At 37.0% G+C, this 18,008-nt stretch overlaps 1 protein-coding gene across 1 annotated transcript in view; it reads right to left on the minus strand.

The window, feature by feature from the left end:
• Positions 1-15,062, minus strand: part of IFT56 (intraflagellar transport 56) — a 59,521-nt gene extending 44,459 nt beyond the window's left edge. The window contains exons 1-6 of the mRNA XM_063100146.1: positions 14,990-15,062; positions 14,352-14,489; positions 12,352-12,444; positions 10,485-10,599; positions 8,637-8,686; positions 1,058-1,203 (exon numbers count right to left, since the gene is read on the minus strand). Coding sequence (XP_062956216.1) covers positions 1,058-1,203; positions 8,637-8,686; positions 10,485-10,599; positions 12,352-12,444; positions 14,352-14,489; positions 14,990-14,992 — 545 coding nt within the window. The 5' untranslated portion in view covers positions 14,993-15,062. The remainder of the gene's footprint in view (positions 1-1,057; positions 1,204-8,636; positions 8,687-10,484; positions 10,600-12,351; positions 12,445-14,351; positions 14,490-14,989) is intronic.
• Positions 15,063-18,008: the final 2,946 nt, after the last annotated feature.

Here is an 18,008-nt window from a genome sequence, read left to right on the forward strand (position 1 = left end):
TTTTGTGAGCAAGTTACCTATGATGTAACTACAACACTGAGATAGTATGTCTAGACCATGCATTTTCAACAGGGATGATATCACCCCGCAAAGGGGCAAAAATTGGTTCTTATGGGGGGATAAAAAAAATCACACTCATTTTATGTGTAAAGCATAGATAGGCATATAGTACATAAACAGATTATAATATACATATCAGTATATACAGGTTGAACATCTCTAATCAGAAAATAAGAAATCTGAAATACTCCAAAATCCGAAACTTAATAGTGACACTTTTGCTTTCTGATCGTTCAATGTACCCAAACCTTGTTTCATGCACAAAATTATTTAAAAATATTGTATAAAATTACCTCCAGGCTATATGTAAGGTGTATACAAAACATAAATGAATTCCATGTTTAGACTTGGGACCCACCCTCAAGTTTTCACATTATGTACGTGCAAATATTCCAAAATCTGAAAAAATCCAAAATCCAAAACACTCCTGGTCCCAAGCATTTCAGATAAGGAATATTAAACCTACCTATCAGTATATTAAAATTTCATGGGAAGGCAACTGAGGAAAAAAGATGTCTAAAAAGTTTCCTTAGAAGACTGATGATGAAAAAAAGGTAGAGAAAGCCTGATCTAGACAATCTAGACAATATGTCAATATGTAAGGCAGCATGGGAGTTTTGACCTGCTCCATTTCACACCTGGGACGGTTCACCTCTCTTTAGGCAACCTGGCAGTCCCCCGCTCCTGGGAGGTTACCATGAAGATTCTGAATTTAGTGCAGACACCCGACTGGTATAGTGCACTACAGCCCAGAACTCCTGGGCTCCAGCGATCCTCCTGTTTCAGGCCCCCCCCCCCCCCCCCCCCCCGTAGCTGGGAACACACGTGTGCGCCATCACATCTGGCTAAGGAGTTCTTGCTCTCACAGATTATCAATGAAACAGATTTGAACACATGGTGGTACTAGATCCAAAAGACACTAGGTCCTCAGCCAAACTAGTTACAAAAGAAACTAATAAAATAAAAGAGATTTGAGTAGGCATAAGTAGATACACACCTGTTATCTAGCAGTATTCGTTTATATATATCAATAGCTTCTTGGTAGTGAGATCGCATGTAGTGAATTGAGGCCAAACTTAGTTGATCTTCTGTGATATCCTGAAGGTTCTGATGAAAATTCATCAATTTTTTCTCATCATTAAACTAAAATCGTGAGAGAGGAAGACATATAAAGATTCGCATCAGTGTACAGTTAGGGAAATCAACCCTTATGTGATGCAGATTTTAACTCCTCCTTCTCCTTTAGCCACTGTGTCTCCATCTTCTCCCTATTTCCCTTAGGTTCCTTTTCTTCTCTACTTAGAGAAAAAATACAAATAGCTTCTGGAGGCATAGCCTTGACAATGCAAAGCCTTTAAGTTGCAACTTACGTTAATTATTCAACTCCTGCACCTTCTTTTTCTTTTCTCTTTATGTTTTTTCTCTTTTTTTCCTACATCTCTTTGCTCTCTAACAATTTTTATCTGTCCTTTTGTATCTCTTTCTCCTTGGTGGACAAAATAGAAGCAAAATGTATTTCTCATTATATGAGAAACTTAGTGAATACAATTTTTCATTTCCTATTCTAGATTTTTTCATCCTCTCATCAGTTAATATACATTGTTACTGTTTTAGAATTCCATTCCAACCTTGTATGCTATTTTTGTTAAACGACTGCTGCAAATAAATTAGCTGCCTTTTGCTTATACATGGAGTAGAACATATATTTTTGACAGTGACCCTTAATATGTAGATTGCTTACTCCTGCCTAGTTTACAGATTGGCTTATTAGTTTAAAAAATGTTTAAAGAATCTGTTTCCACGGAACAATAAATTCTGAAGCTGACTTCTAGTTTGGTCTCTGATATACTGCAGATAATTTTTATAAGAGTTATTTAAATCTTATCTTGACGTTGCAGGCAAATGGATGCAACTACTACATTCCAAAGTTTAGCTTGGAAAGGTTTTTATGAGTCTAACTTTTCTTATCTGCCTGTACTTTGGTTAATTGATAATAAATATCAAGAAAACAGAAATTTCAAATATTACTATTTCACTAAACATAAAAATTGGAAACACTCCAAATGACCAACAATAGGAAAATGATTAGGTATCTCATGGCACATCTATTAGATGGAACATTGTAAGGACATTAATATGCAAGGCAGAGAAGTGAGGTTCCAAATCAAAATGTTATAGACAGCACAGGACTAGGAAAATATGGAGGAAACCTATTCTATCTAAAGGTGGCACCCATTACTTAGCTTCAACCAATTGTTGCACATAGAAACATGAATTCAGTGTTTTTGAGTCTTCTAATTTTTCAGAAGAAGCCAGAAATCAAAGTGTTTGCGTGACATTCCTATTTTTAAATTAAAAAAATTTGGAACACTGTTTTAGAAACAAATCTGTGATCCATTTTCAATCCATTACCATTTACAATCCCTTCTATAGAATATCTAATGACATGGAAAAATGTTCGTGATACACTTTTAAGTGAAAAACCTGGTTATAAAACAATACATAAACTATGATCCAGATTTGGTAATATAAATATAATATACATACACATAAGAAAAGACAAAAAGTTCTAAGACTGGAAGAGAAGAGAACAAAATGTTACAGTGCTATCTCTAAGTGGCAGACTTACAGGAAATCTTGATTTTGTGTGCATGTGTGATTTTTCACTATTTTCTAAAAGTACTATAATGAACACGTTTTATTTTTGTAATCAGAAAAAAACACAATAGGGCCGGCCCCATGGCTCACTCGCGAGAGTACTGTGCTAGTAGCGCTGAGGCCACGGGTTCGGATCCTACACAGGGATGGCCAGTGCGCTCACTGGCTGAGCGTGGTGCGCGGACCACACCGTGCGGAGGGTTGTGATCCCCTTACTGGTCAAAAAAGAAGAAAACAGGGCCAACCCCGTGGCGCACTCGGGAGAGTGCGGCGCTGGGAGCGCAGCAGTGCTCCCACCGGGGGTTCCAATCCTATATAAGGATGGCTGGTGCGCTCACTGGCTGAGCGCGGTGCGGACGGTCACAAAAAGACAAAAAAAAAAAAGAGAGAGAGAGAAAGAAAAAAACACAATATATTTCTTAAAACTGAACCAAAGACTTCCACTTCTATTGATAGAGTAGCTTATAGCATGCAGTCCTCCTACTAAGAAGACCAGAAAAGCTTGAAAACTAATGGAAAATCTGTGTGAAGGCACCAGAGAGCTATCAAGGTAATGAAGATTTGAGATGCCTACTTTTTCTCTCAAGGCATCTGCCAATTCTCAACTGCTGGCACAGATACTGAACACTAAGCAGAGCTTCAAGTCTTATGAGCTTAATGGACAAAAATTAGAGATCAGAGCCCAAGAAAGCTATTATTAGTTGTGACTCCTGGAAAGCTACCCTAAAGACAGAGGTAAAATGGAAATAGACCAGCCCTCAGAACTGAAGAGTAGCTTTATTTTTTAAAATTTGTAATATATTTATTTAATTGATTGAAATTTCCACTTAAAAGATCATTTCTTTCTTTTTTTTTATTGAAACATAATTGATTGTACTTATCTGTGGGGTACCATGTTGAAATCAATACCTGTGTGCAGTATGTGATGCTCAAATCAGGATAATTAGTACATTCAACATTATACAATGTAATCATTTTTTGTGGCTCTTTAACAATTTCTTGCTACCCCCCCCCACCCCCTTTTCCACCTCTGGTAACTTTGGTTCTGTTCTCTCCTTTTGAAAGTTAAATATATTATTGTGATTGTTGTATATTTCCTTCTTTTTTAAAAATATATTTGTTTATTTTTTAAACTCTCACTTATGAGTAAAGACGTGGTATTTCTCTTTCTGTGCCTGGCTTATTCCACTTAACATAATTTTCTCTAAGTTCATCCATGTTGCTGTGAATGGCAGAATTTCATTCTTTTTATGGCAGAGTAGTATTCCATTGAGTACATATACCACCTTTTCCTTATCCATTGTCCAATGATGGATATTTAGGTTGGTTCCAACTCTTGACTATTGTACATAGAGCTGCAATAAACATGGGAGTGCAGGTATTCCTTTGACATGATGATTTCTATTCCTTTGGGTACATACCCAGTAGTGGGACTGCTGGGTCATATGAGAGTTGTATCTGTAGTTGTCTGAGGAAGCTCCATACCATCTTCCATAATGGCTGCACTAATTTATGGTCTCACCAAGAGTGTAGGAAGGTTCCCCTTTCCCCACATTCTCACCAGCAGTTGTTATTCTCTGTCTTTCTGATACTGGCCAGTCTAATTGGGGTGAGATGATATCTCAATGTGGCTTTGATTTGCATTTCCATAATGCTTAGAGATATTGAGCATTTTTTCATGTGTCTGTTGGCTATCTGAATATCTTCCTTGGAGAAATGTCTATTCAGCTCCTTTTCCCATATTTTCATTAGGTTATTTGTTTCTTTACTATTAAGTTGTTTGAGTTCCTTGCATATTCTGGATATTAATTCCTTGTCAGATGCATGGTTTGCAAATATTTTTTTCCATTCTGTGAGTTGTCATTTTGGTCCGTTAACTGTTCTTTTGCTGTACAGAAGCTTTTTAGTTTGATATAATCCCATTTATTTATTTTTCCGTTTGTTGCCTGTGCTTTTGGGGTCTTGTTCATAAAGTCTTTGTCTAGTCCTACTTCTTGAAGTGCTTTCCCTATGTTTTCTTTTAGGAGTTTTATAGTTTCACATGTAATATTTAAGTCTTTAATCCATTTTGAGTTGGTTTCGGTATATGGCAAGAGGTATGTGTGGGTCTAGTTTCATTCTTCTATATATGGATGTCCAGTTTTCCCAGTACCATTTATTGAAGAGGCAGTCTTTTCCCCAATGTATGTTCATGGTGCGTTTGTTCAAAATTGGTTGGCTCTTAGTATGTGGATTCATTTTTTAGGCTCTCTATTCTGTTCCATTGGTCTGAGTGTCTGTTTTTATGCCAGTACCATGCTGTTTTGGTTACTATAGCTTTGTAGTATAATTTGAAGTCAGATAGTGTTATGCTTCTGGCTTTATTTATTTATTTTTTTTGCTCAGGATTGCTTTGGCTGTTTGGGGTCTTTTGTTGTTCGATATGAATATTAGGATTTTTTTTCTATTTTTGTGAAAAATGTCATTGGTATTTTGATGGGGATTGAATCTGTAGATGGCTTTGGGTAGTATGGACATTTTCACAATGTTAATTCTTCTAATCCAAGAGCATGGAATGTCCTTCCATCTTTTTGTGTCCTCTTTAATTTCTTTCAACAGTGATTTGTAGTTCTCATTGTAGAGACTTTTCACCTCCTTGGTTAAATTTATTCCTAGGGTTTTTTTTTTTTTTTTTGGTGACTATTGTAAATGGGCTAGCTTTCTTAATTTCTTTTTCTGCCAGTTCATTGTTGGAGTATAAAAATGATACTGATTTTTGCATGTTGATTTTGTATCCTTTACTGAAATCTTTATCAGCTATAAAAGTTTTTTTGTAGAGTCTTTAGGTTTTTCTATATATAGGATCATGTCATCTGCAAACAGGGACAGTTTGACTTTGCCTTTTCCAATTTGGATGCCCTTTATTTCTTTCTCTTGCCTGATAGCTTTGGCTAGTACTTCCAATACTATGTTGAATAGGAGTGGTGAGAGTGGGCATCCTTATCTTCTTCCTGTTCTTAAGGGAGAGGCTTTCAGCTTTTCCCCATTCAGGATGATATTGGCAGTACATCCCTGACAGGAATCAGTTGATTTGCTGCTATCCTATGTGCCTGCCAGAAGCAAAAGTAAATCCTCTCTGGAAGAAGACAAAATCATCCAGAGCCTCAAATTACCTCTCTATATTTTCATATACAGTAGCCAGCATTCAATGCAATATGACCAAGAATAATAGGAGATAAGACCATTTGACTGAATACCAGGAGACAGTTGTCAGAAGATGCAGTTATTGAAATTATTTAGACATGAACTTTTAACTATTATCAATATATTTAAAAAATTAAAAATTGGGAAATTTTAACTGAGATGTAGAAATTTTTAAAATAATAAAATATAGATAGCAGAAATAAAAAAACAACTGAAATTAAGAACTAAATAGATAATTAACAGCTGATTAGTCACAGTTGAAGAAAGAAGATTAGCAAAATAAAAGAAATTTCAACAGGAAATATACAGAAAATGTGGAAAAGTGTTCATATGTGACAATGAAAAGGTCTACAAACATACATATAGGGTCCTAGAAGCAAAGGGGGGGGAGGGAGGGGGAGGGGGGAGAGGGAGACGGAGGGAGAGAGAGAGAGAGAGAGAGAGGGAGCAGAGGCAAAATTTGAAGAGAGAATGACCAAGGATTAAAAAAAAAAATGCCTCAAGCAAGTACTATGAACCTAATGTGGTATAAATACAAAGAAAACTACATCTAGAAACATAACAGTCTAAGTGCTAAAAACCAAGAACAATGTATATAACCTAAACACACTCAGAAAAAAAATCTTCAAAGGAGCAACAATAAGACTGACAGTTAACTTCTCAGTAGAGACAATAGAACCTAGGAAGCAATAAAGTAATGTCTTCAAAATGCTAAATGAAAACAACTACTCATCTGGAAAAAAGATGTGGAAATAAAGACATTTTTAGACAAGAACTGGGAATTTGTCACCACTAAAGGAAGGTCTTCAAATAGAAGAAAAATCATTTTAGATGGTAACACAAACATGCAGTAAGAAATAAAGAACAATGGAAAGGAAAATATGGTTAAGTTTAAATGAATATTGACTGCATAAGAGAGTAATAATAGTATCTTGTTGGGTTAGAAACATAGAGAGAATTAAAATACATTTCACATTAGGACAATAGATGGGAGGCAGTAAATAAGTTAAAATGATCTCAGACCCTTTAATTGTCTAGAAACTGCTAAAAGTACTAATATTAAACTTTAATACATAAAAGACACGGTACGGTAACTGCTAAAATATTAAAAGTACATATAACTAGCAAGCCAATGGAGGAGAAATATGGAATAAAAAAATTAATCCAAAAAAATACAAGAAAGTAGAGAAAAGAGAACATGGACCAGTTGGGACAAATAGAAAACAAAAAGTAAGATGGCAGTTATGAAGCTGACCATATTAGTAAACACATTAAATTAAGTAAATGAGTATAAAACTAGAGTTTTTTAAAACATGAAGGTTTTTAACTAGATTATGAACCCCACAAAATTCAATTATATGCTATTTATGAGATAGATACTTAAAATATAAGGACACAGAAAGGTAGAAAGTAAAAGGATAAAGAGATATAATAGGGAAACACTAGCCAAGAGAGAGCTGGTGAGCTATACAATCACGACAAAGAAGAATTTTTTAGAGATAAAGAGAGATATTTTATGATAAAAAATCTTTCAATCTTCAAGGAAAACATAAGAACTCTAAATTTGTGTGCACTTAACAACAAAGTCTGAAAAACATGTAAAGCAAAAATTGACAGAACTAAAAAGAGAGACAATTATAGTGTGAAATTTTTAAATGCACCAAAAATAATTATTTTCATATCCTGCCTGTGGGTAATTAGATAAACTTTCTATAAAACAACTTAGCAATGTCAATTAAAAGCTTTAAAGTTGTTCATAACCCAGTAAGTCCACTTGTAGGATGTTCAGACTGACAGTTTTCTAATTAAAAATTAGAAAAAAATCTAAAAGTCAAATTACTAGGAAATGTTAAATGAATTATAGCACATATGATGCACATAATAAAATGCTTTGAAACCTTTTAAAAATCATGAATTTGAAGCCTATTTAGTGACTCAGGAATATGCTCATAGTATAAAGATGAGCAAAAAAAAGAAGAATACAAAAGCATATATTCAGCATGAGTGACATTCTGCAAAACAAACAAAAAGATAAATATGCATATAAAAATAATTATCCTGAAAGGATACATTATATACCTAAAGGTTAAAAGATACTTATCTTTGAATATGGTAGGTGTTCTTTTTTTATTGTTTATTTATATTTTCCTTGTTCGATAGAATGACCATGTGTAACTTTTATAATTTGAAAAATTATTACTTAAAAAATTATTTTATCATCAAAATTATTGCTATAAGGCAATTCTGAAAAGTGTGTATTTCTGGGAGTAAGGAAACAGACACAGAGACACCTTGTGTTAAGAGATAATAGAATAGTTAACACAAACTAAGCTTTTTTTTTTAAAGATGACTGGTAAGGGGATCTTAACCCTTGACTTGGTGTTGTCAGTACCACACTCTCCCAAGTGAGCCAACTGGCCATCTAGGGATCCAAACCTGTGGCTTTCATGTTATTAGCACCGCACTCTCCCAAGTGAGCCATGGGCAGGCCCCAAACTAAGCTTCTTAAATGACTGCTACTTAAGGAGAACTAAACATAACATCTCTGAATAAATTAAGAGGGAAAAGAACATTGACAGGGGAGAGAATCCTATCAAATTAACACCTATATTCCACTTGTTCTAGAAGTACCATTAACAAGATTTTCTAGCTAATTCTCTTTCACTAGTGTTGCTAACAAGGATGAAAGAAAAATATTTTTAAAAACAAAAAACGTGTAATGAAAACATAAATACCTTGTGAGCCAAGTGGAAGAGCAGGCGGTTTTGGAGTCGGCTTTTTGGAGCTGGAAAAAAAAAAAAATCCAAGCTGCTTATTAAAGAACTCAATAGTCTATGGTAATTAGTCCTCTGCAGGAATGAAATGAGATTCAGATGAATCTTCCCAGTCCTTACTCATCTGATCTTGACATGTCTTTTCTATAACGCATACTGTTTTGTTTGAATCTGGTCTCCACCTGCAGTAGCAGCATCAGCATCAAGAACCAGAAGAGAAATGTTCTAAGATATTGCTCTTCCCCACCACGTGTTCTACCTGACCCACAGCACAGCACACCACACAGTTATAGAAGCAGCCCACCTCTGTGTCATTCTATACTGAATCTAACACTGGCAGTAGACAGTGATGGTCAACTCAACACATGTATGAATCTACTCCAGTTCAGCTCTTTGTCCTACTATTCTTTGCCAACTCCTTCTGAAATCTCCTTTTCCACAATTACACTGCCATATTTTCCTACTACTATCCAGTCTCTATTCCACAGATCTTCTAGCATGATAATATTCCACACTGAAACAGGTAGCCAAGATAAAGGTTAATACTTTTCAAGTTCCAAATATCCTTAGCACTCTTGGAAAATTTTCTGATTCTAGACACCCAGCTCATATCTCTTTTACAGAAAAAAAAAGTCACACTTCAATGTATAAAAAAGAAAAAATATGTATGGAAATAGAGATAGCTACCTTCATCACCTTTTGTATGTCTAACACTGTTCTAGGCACAGGTAAAGTCTAGAAACAGGAAATAATTAAAGGATCTTATAACTAAATTAAAGAAAACTACATAGTACATATGAAACAAGAAAGACTGGGTTCCACACTTTTCATTAATTTGACCTGGAATATATGTATGAATTAATTCTCTAAGAATTCTATCATGAAATGCATTTTTCCCTAATAAATTTCCTAACAAACCATTCCATTGTTCATTTTTTCTGCATTTCCTTGAATTTAATTTAGCTCATACTCTAATTATCCTTAATGTTTTCTTCCATGATTCCCTTTTACCCTACTCTTATTTGCAAATTTGAGTACAATTCTCCTGAGATCACCGTCATGACAAGTAAGAAAGCAGGTGGGAAGACGTCTGGATTCTTCAAACTGAAATTACTGTGCTTCTCACTCAAAAACAGGAAAAGCAGTTATAAAATCCACAGCCATAAGAGCTTGAAAAATTGTAACTACTACCACCACTAGCATGAATATCCTACCACGATGAGGCCTAAGAAAGATACCTTTTCCTTTTATTTCCTCTTATTCTTCTGCTTTTCTGCTATAGTTTCTTGGGTGGGGGGGAGAGGTTGGGGAAGGATTAACGATTAACTTTCCCTTTAAACATAAAGTTGCTCAAATCCAATATTCTTTGAAAAGTAAAGCTATTTTTTAGCTTTCTAATGTCAGTTGGTTTTTCCTCAATAGAAAAAGGAACAAAGTAAGTTATAAAATTTCCAAAGCGACTCTTACTATTAGTGAAGAATCTCAGATATGGAAAGAGCTCATTTTAGCTAGAGGAGAGGCTTTCGAATGTTTTTGCTACAAAGAAATGATAAATGCATGAGGTGATGGTTACATCAACTACCCTGACCAGATCATCACACAACAAATATATGTATCAAACCATAAGAATGTAACAATGTGTCAATTAAAGTAAAATTTTTTTAAAAGTTAGAAAAAAGAACATCCAGTATGTTTTTAGGCCAAAAAAAAAAAGACTCCGACTGGCAAATTACATCTTGACTGGAAGGAACCATAAATATCCTATGGAGACTCAAAAAAAAAAAAAAAAAAAAAAAGTGCTCATTTTACCTTTAAATCCAGCTGCTTCAGCTTGTTTATACATCCCAAGAAAGAAGTAGGTGCAGGCTAGGTTCACCCAGACTTCAGGACTGCAGTTTTTCTCTTTGGTCACATTTTCATATTCCTGAAATATACATTAAACAGAGATCTCACTTGAGCGGTAAAGCAATCGATGGGCCATTCTTTAATAACAGAATAGGATTTCTTACTGAGATGGAGCAATTTCACATTTAGGGAATCCTACAAGCTCCTCAACTATCCTATACCTGAAAAGGTTAAATACTGAATCTACAGCTCAATCCTACCCATGCAGGGCTGCTGTCCATATAATCTTACTCTTGTTTCTTTCTTCCCCATTAAAACTGATATGGGCTAAATTGCAGAAACAAAAAGTCATTGAAAAAAACTATTGTTTTGCTAACTTAAAAAGACATACAAAACACACCCTTTAAGAAATACATAGGTTCAGTTAACTTAAAACTTAATAATTTAATATGCTACAGATTTCATTTCTTTTGGTCATTTCACATTCAAAAAAAAAAAAATTCATTTCATTTTAATTGTTTCCTGGATTTTTTAAAAATTGGGCTTTACATTAAAAAAAGGGCATTTTTTTCCCTGCCAAGGGCACTTTTTGAGATTCATTTTGTCAACAACTTTTTCCATATCCTCTTACTTTTTATCATTCTTTCCTAGATGGCTTTGTTTCTTTTTCTTACTACTTTTGTGTTACTCTTTCTTTCCTCCTATACCTTTTACAAAAACTACAGGCCTCTATTCTGTCCTTTTCACATCTTCCCTTTTCCTTCACCAACTTTTTTCCTTTTGTTCTTCATCTCACCTCCTCATTAGCTGTCCTTAAATATTTTCATTTTAGTTATGCAGGATCTTCAAATTCCCTTTGATTACATTTTGGGAGTAAGAATATGTGGGAAATTTTTAAGCAATTTCATTTATGAATTAAAAATTGCTTGACATAAGGCAACTATAATTTTATTTAGATCCATAATCCTACAGATTAGTAATTGTAGATGGGTAGGGTTTACAATGAACAAGAAAAACAATTTCCCAAACAATTATACTTGCAAAAATATAAAGACAATATAATCTTTCCTATGTCTAAAAACAATTCAGCAAAATAAAAGTGAAAATATTTTGAAAAAAGACTCATGAAAGTTTCTATCAAAATGGCTTATTTTCCTCTTCTGAGGATTTGCTTAAGAAATACTAATGCCAATATGTTGTACAATATCATTAATATAGTGTAAAAGTAAAAAGCAAACACATACTGTAATCCTCCCTTATCCTCAGGAAAAACATTCCAAGACCCTCAGTGGATGCCTGAAACAGCAGATAATACTGAACCCTACATATACTATGTTTTTTCCTGTACATATATATATATATATCTATGATAAAGTTTAATTTACAAATTAGGCATAGTAAAGATTAACAACAGTAATTAATAATAAAAATAAGACAATTTTTTATAACTATATTGTAATAAAAGTTATGGAAACGTGGTCTCTCTCTCTCTCAAAATATCTTATTGCGCTGTACTTACCTATTTTTGGACCACGGTTGACAGCAGTAAACAATACCATGAAAAGAGAAACCGCGAATAAGGGGGGGACTACTGTACTGGAACGTATGTAGAAGATTTCTGAAGCAACACATTAAATATTAGTCAGTGGTTGCCTCCATTAACCAAGAAAAGGATTGAGGAAGGCAAATAGCGTGGCTTTTTTCTTTTTACTTTGTTTCCTTCTGCATTGTTTGAATTCTACCATAAGAATGTATTATTATAATAAAACGTTTTTAACATTCAAAACACACTTCTGTTAGAGGTGTTTTTTTTTTTTTTTTTTTAACTAACCTCCAGAGCTCTCTTGTAGTCACCCAGGTGAAAAGCACAGTATCCAATCCACAAATTAGTATCCTCTTCTTGTTCACCAACATGACGTTTGAACTTCAGGTTAAAAATTAATGAAAAAAATAAAAAATTTTGAATAGCAAGCCCTCTGTTTAAAAAAATACTACGTTAAGTTACTGATAAACAATAGGCAACCTAAGTAATAGAAGCAAGACAATACGCAGTTGAGTTAAACCTATACCTACAGGACCCAGCACAATTACTTTCTAATTGTCACAGAAATTTATGTTTTCAAATATTTCACATTTGTTTTTCTGTATTTACTGACACCTTACTCCAGAAAGTATTTGAGCTATCTAACACTTCTGGGTGATATGTAAGGAACAGAAGAATTATGTGAAATATTTAAAGCCAAAAACTGAAGGTTAGGTTGAGCAATGAACACAAGGCCACACAGCCAGTAGGTGTGGTGGCAGGGTCTTAAAGTCATGTTTGACTCCAAGGCCAGCTTCTCACCCTCCATGCTCCACTGCATTCAACCTCACACTTCAATCCTGTCCCATTAGCACACACATACATTTATGAATAGGTTATAACCTTTCACTGAGGACAAGCCATTAAATCATTCTATTACTCTTGAATAGTCTAGCTTCCCAGGCTTACAAGAATTAAGGATGTTCATGTGCTGGCTGTTTAGCTTAGTTGGTTAGAGCACATCAAGAGTTCAGATCCCTGTACTAGCCAGCCACCAAAAAAAGAACCAAAAAAAAAAAAGGTTAAGGATGTTCAGAAGATTGGCCTCATTTATGTCCATTTTGAACAAATATTTATGAATTCTTCACCAACAAAAGGAAAGTCCTGTTTTTTAGAAAAAGAGTGAGACCTTGGAAAAGAATTCTTAATTACCACGGTAAAGTGAGATTTTTTTTTCACTCCACAGGATGATAAATTAAATAGTAAGCCAACACATATTTTCAGAGCATTGCTACAGAACTTTGGGTGCCTTACTCATTACAAGATGAAGACATCCCTTTATTAATTTCTTGTCTGAGATAAGAATTTACTCCTATAGTTAACTCCACAACATTAGAAACCCTCCTCTCACCAAATGCTATGAATTTGAGAATAGTGCCTTAAGTCTGGAGAAATTCTTATTTGAGGTCTTCCTGAATTTGCCTGAGGAATTCCCTGGAACCACAGGAGAGCTCATGAGATTTCCTCACCCCAAACCATGGCAATTTCCATTCCCATGCAACATGACACTCCAACTAGCTACCTAACAATGAGAGCAGAGCCTCCCTGCCAACTTTAAGACAGTCTGGGATTACACAATGAGGAAAATTTGATCATTGACTGAAAGAAAAGAGAGAAAAAAACAGACTGGGGAAAAAAAAGACATATACATAGCACTCAGTCCACTGATTTACAGAGCTAGAAGGCAATTCCAAGTCAATTCCCCCCTGTAAGGATGAGAAAGCTGACCACAAAAAAAGCTAAACAACGTGCTCAATAGCAGAGCACTAGTAAGAAACATAAGATTGTACATGGAAGACTGAGAAATATATATAAAGCTAATTAAAACAATTATTATTGATAGATTCAGACTAATGTGGCTGGAATAGTGTTTTGGAGAACAACTAGACCATGCTGTCAAAACTCTTCATTGGCTGGCCGATTGGCTCAGTGGGTTAGAGTACAGTGTTATAACACCAAGGCCATAGGGTTTGGACCCTTGAACTGGCCAGCCACCAAAAAAAAAGAAAAAAGAAAAAAAAAAGTGGGGGGACCTCAAGAAATAAATTTATCTTTTTAGTTCATCTTTAACCAGGTTCATAGTTAACTTGGAATCTGGAATCTGCGTCTCACTAGATTTACAGGACAGTCCTTGAAGAAACCCCAGAATGCACCCACCTGTTCCAAGAGCATAACAAGCAACATTTACCCAAGCATTCATTTATAGTCTGGTAATCACTTCCTAAGAAGCAACCTTCTTTGGACATTACCTCCAACAGGGTAATAGCGCCAGTGAAATCTCTTTGTGAAAGTAGCTCCTCTAGTTTTGGAATCTTCCTACCTTTCTTCTTTCTTTTGTCAGTGTGCAGTAGATCCCCGCCGACGGCAGGTTTGGCCCTTGAAAGCATCTGTAAAGGAAACGACAAAGACAGCTAGCTGTATGGTCCAACTCCGATGACCAGTTTTAAACTGAGAGTGACAGCTCCACAATTTGCAATCAAATCCTTAACAACAATCCCCAGGAAGCCTATTCAAAATCTTTTTGCAACACATATTTTACTAGAAGGGCCATAATCCTGTACCTGACCTGAACCAAATAGCTACTCTCAACTTCATCTTCTCCGATTCAAGTGCGATAGGAGATGCTTTGGCGCAGCCTCTGTTATCAGCCTCTCCTTGCTCTGCTTTCCATCTCACGCGCAGCTCAGGAGTGGGGAAACGGCGAAGTAGGACGGAAAAAAGCATCTAGGTATTTACATTTGCAGCCCTGTCCCCCACGGGAGCACGGGAAGGGAAGGGGGATCACAGAGGGTAACACACCTACACTACCCAGAAGTGTGCTGGAAACCTCTAATCTCTAGTCCCAGGACCTACGCAAACTTCTCCCTCACTATTCAGAGCCACTAACCATCTTGGCGTCGGTCCTGTGAGCCCCCTCCGCAGAGAGACAGCAAAGGCCGCGCCACAGCGCGTCACGGCATCCACACCGCCAGCCCTGTTTCCAAGGCAACCTGGCGGGGCGGCTGGTCCGCCCGCGAGAAGAGCTCGCCGGAGAAACAGCGCTGCTCCGCTTCTTGGTTCCGTTCCGTTTCCGCCGCTGGAGGAGTGGAAGTTCCGCTCTTGGGAGGGTTCATTCTCTGTGCTGAAACCGAGAATTTGGCTGTCTCTCTATTTATGACTTTACTTTAGGAAAAGACAAACTAGGATGGCATTGCTTTTCGAATGCAAGTTTCCTAGGAAAGTAATTTTCAAGGACCACTTCCGTTTTGGACTGCGTTGGGCTCCATAGCAACCCCCGAGGTGCCTGGCGCTGGACTCTGGTCTCCGGTCTGGAAGGCTTAGAAAAAGATTCTTGCTGAACCGCGGGAATTGACATTTGGAGGTGGGGATGTACCCGAATACAGTTTCTTATTTCCACAGATACACCTACACACAGGAATAAATATTTGTTGATTGGACGACCTAATTTAGCTATGTCACTCCTGAGCCCGGTTAACACGCTGCAAGGGTAGCCTTTTAAGTCACCGAACCGTGGAATGTTGGCTGGAAGGGACTTGAGAAGACATCTAGGCGATCCCTCAGAGTTAACAGACTAACGAACTAATATCTTGTCAACTAAAAACGGGCGAAGTGAAGTAATTCGCCCAAGTGCGCGTAAGTAATTGCGGCATAGTTGAAGTACATTACATACCACCCTGAATAATTAGTGCTAAGGAGACTCGAGTGCACCATAAATTCGTGGAAGGCAGGTGTGATTTCTTAGATTCTTTTGCATATTCCTCGCGTTCCTGCCCCCGCCTTTACCCCAGTCCCCCTCCCCCCGCAGCACAATCACTTGGAGAGTAAATGAACGACTACATATCTTAATTCACTGATATATACTTTTGTATGTACACAAATGTCGGCACAAAGACACACAGACTTCAGAGATGCACAAACTCACCAGCACTGGGCTTATATTTCTTCTGGTTTCAAATTTCAGAAATATTCCTACTTTTGATTGAATTTAAAACAAAATTGTTTTTAGCTCCTCTTTACGGCAGAATGTTGTTGTGGGGAAGCAAAAAAATGGCTTCCCTCCACCCTTCTAGGTTCCTTGACTGGGCTAAGAATTAAATTGACATAATACACATAACGGAAGAAAAACCATATTTAATTACCTACATATGCACAGGAGTCTTACAAAATGAGACAAAGAAGGGTCAGATGATTGAAGCTTATATAGCATCCAGAGCTATAGAGGCTTGGCCATTCTGAGTGGTAGTGACAACACAAGTTATTGGAGGGTAAGCGGAGGAAATGAATGGTGAATAAGGTTGCCTTGTTATACAGATATAAAGTTTCTCAGGTAATAAAAGTCTCAAAGCAGCCCTCAGAAAACAGGTGATTGTTGGTTGTGGTATCAGCCTCCAGTCCCTATCCAAGTTAATCATCTCTGGTTGATAAGATTCCCAGGGAAGGGATGCATGACAATTAAGCTCCTTTAGGCAAATAAAGGAAGCTCAGAGAAAGCCTCTGTCTGCATCCACACAGTTCCCCAAATGCCTTCAGTTCAAAGTAATCATCATACCAGTGTCATATTTTGGGGTGGCATTTCCTCAATTCTTTGTTCTATATTTTTTGTGACAGCTTAGTTGAGATATCATTCAAAAAACCACAAAACTCACCCTTTTAAAGTGTACAATTCAGTGGCTTTTAGTATATACATAGTGTTGTACATCCATTACCACCATTGAATTCTGTAAAGTTACACGACTGTGCAAATCATAACTAAAACCAGAATGTTTCATTATTTTAGTTATACTAAGTTTCCATTTGTATTGTCAGGGCTAGGGCTCAAACCCTTCAAAACCCATTGTACAGACTGGGTCCCCAGATCCCTCACACCCAGGTCCATGCTAGGTAATCGGGAAAGATCCCGGGAGCTGTTGGCAGACGTCACGAGCTCAGTCCTCAGCAACAGCAGCTGCAGCTTACAGTTCCAGCAGCTTACAGGTCTGGTGGCGGCAGGGGCCTCTCAGCGGGTCCCGGGGGGCACTAGTAGTAGCAGCAACAGCCTCCAGCAACAGTAGTAGGGTGGTCCCTGTGGATCAGAGCCACTCATCCTTTATACTTAAGTCGTAACTCAGGACACCTGGGTGCACATACACAATTACATTAGACAATAACCAAGGAACACCTGGGTGCACGTGCCTATTTACATCAAATGCTTGGCAAGATTCTGAACATCTGAGGGGCCCTGACCATTTTCCTATATTTTCCCAAAAAATTCCAAAACACTTTCATCACCCCAAAAAGAAACCCCATGCACATCAGCAGTTGCTCATCATTCCTCCCTTCCTCCAGCCTCTGGCAATCACTAATCTATTTTCTGTCTCTACGAATTTGCCTATTCTGGACATTTCACATAAATGAAATCATACGAACAGAAGTCCACATACCGTACATCTCAATACTGAAAAATTTTAAATCGGTTTAGCAAACTGTTAAAATGTTTTAGTCTCCTGCCTAGACAAATAAACTATCACAAAGAAGGTCAGGTTCCAACTTGGAATTCTCGGACTCAGAATATTGTGCTGAATGTGTCAGTGCAGAGATCCAACTCCAACCCTCAGCCCACAACCCTTCTCTTCTCACTCCAGGCTCCATTCCACATCGTGAAGGGCTTTGTGCATGTATATAGACACCTAGCGAACATACCCAAGCTCTAGTCACCCAACTCTCCTGTGAACTGTCACTCCGATAGGCCTACAGGGAGGACAGACCCAGAGAAGAGACATGCTCAGGTGTGGAAACAGGCTTGAGGTTGTATGGGCAGGGAATTCAGAGTCCCAGGCACTGTGGCATGGTTAGGAGTGGTGCAAAAACTCTTCAGCTCCATGGACTTTTCACACCTGGTTTAGGGCTTGGTCACAATGCAGAGCCCA

Source organism: Cynocephalus volans, chromosome 6, assembly GCF_027409185.1.
Source record: "Cynocephalus volans isolate mCynVol1 chromosome 6, mCynVol1.pri, whole genome shotgun sequence".
Lineage (NCBI taxonomy): Eukaryota > Metazoa > Chordata > Mammalia > Dermoptera > Cynocephalidae > Cynocephalus > Cynocephalus volans.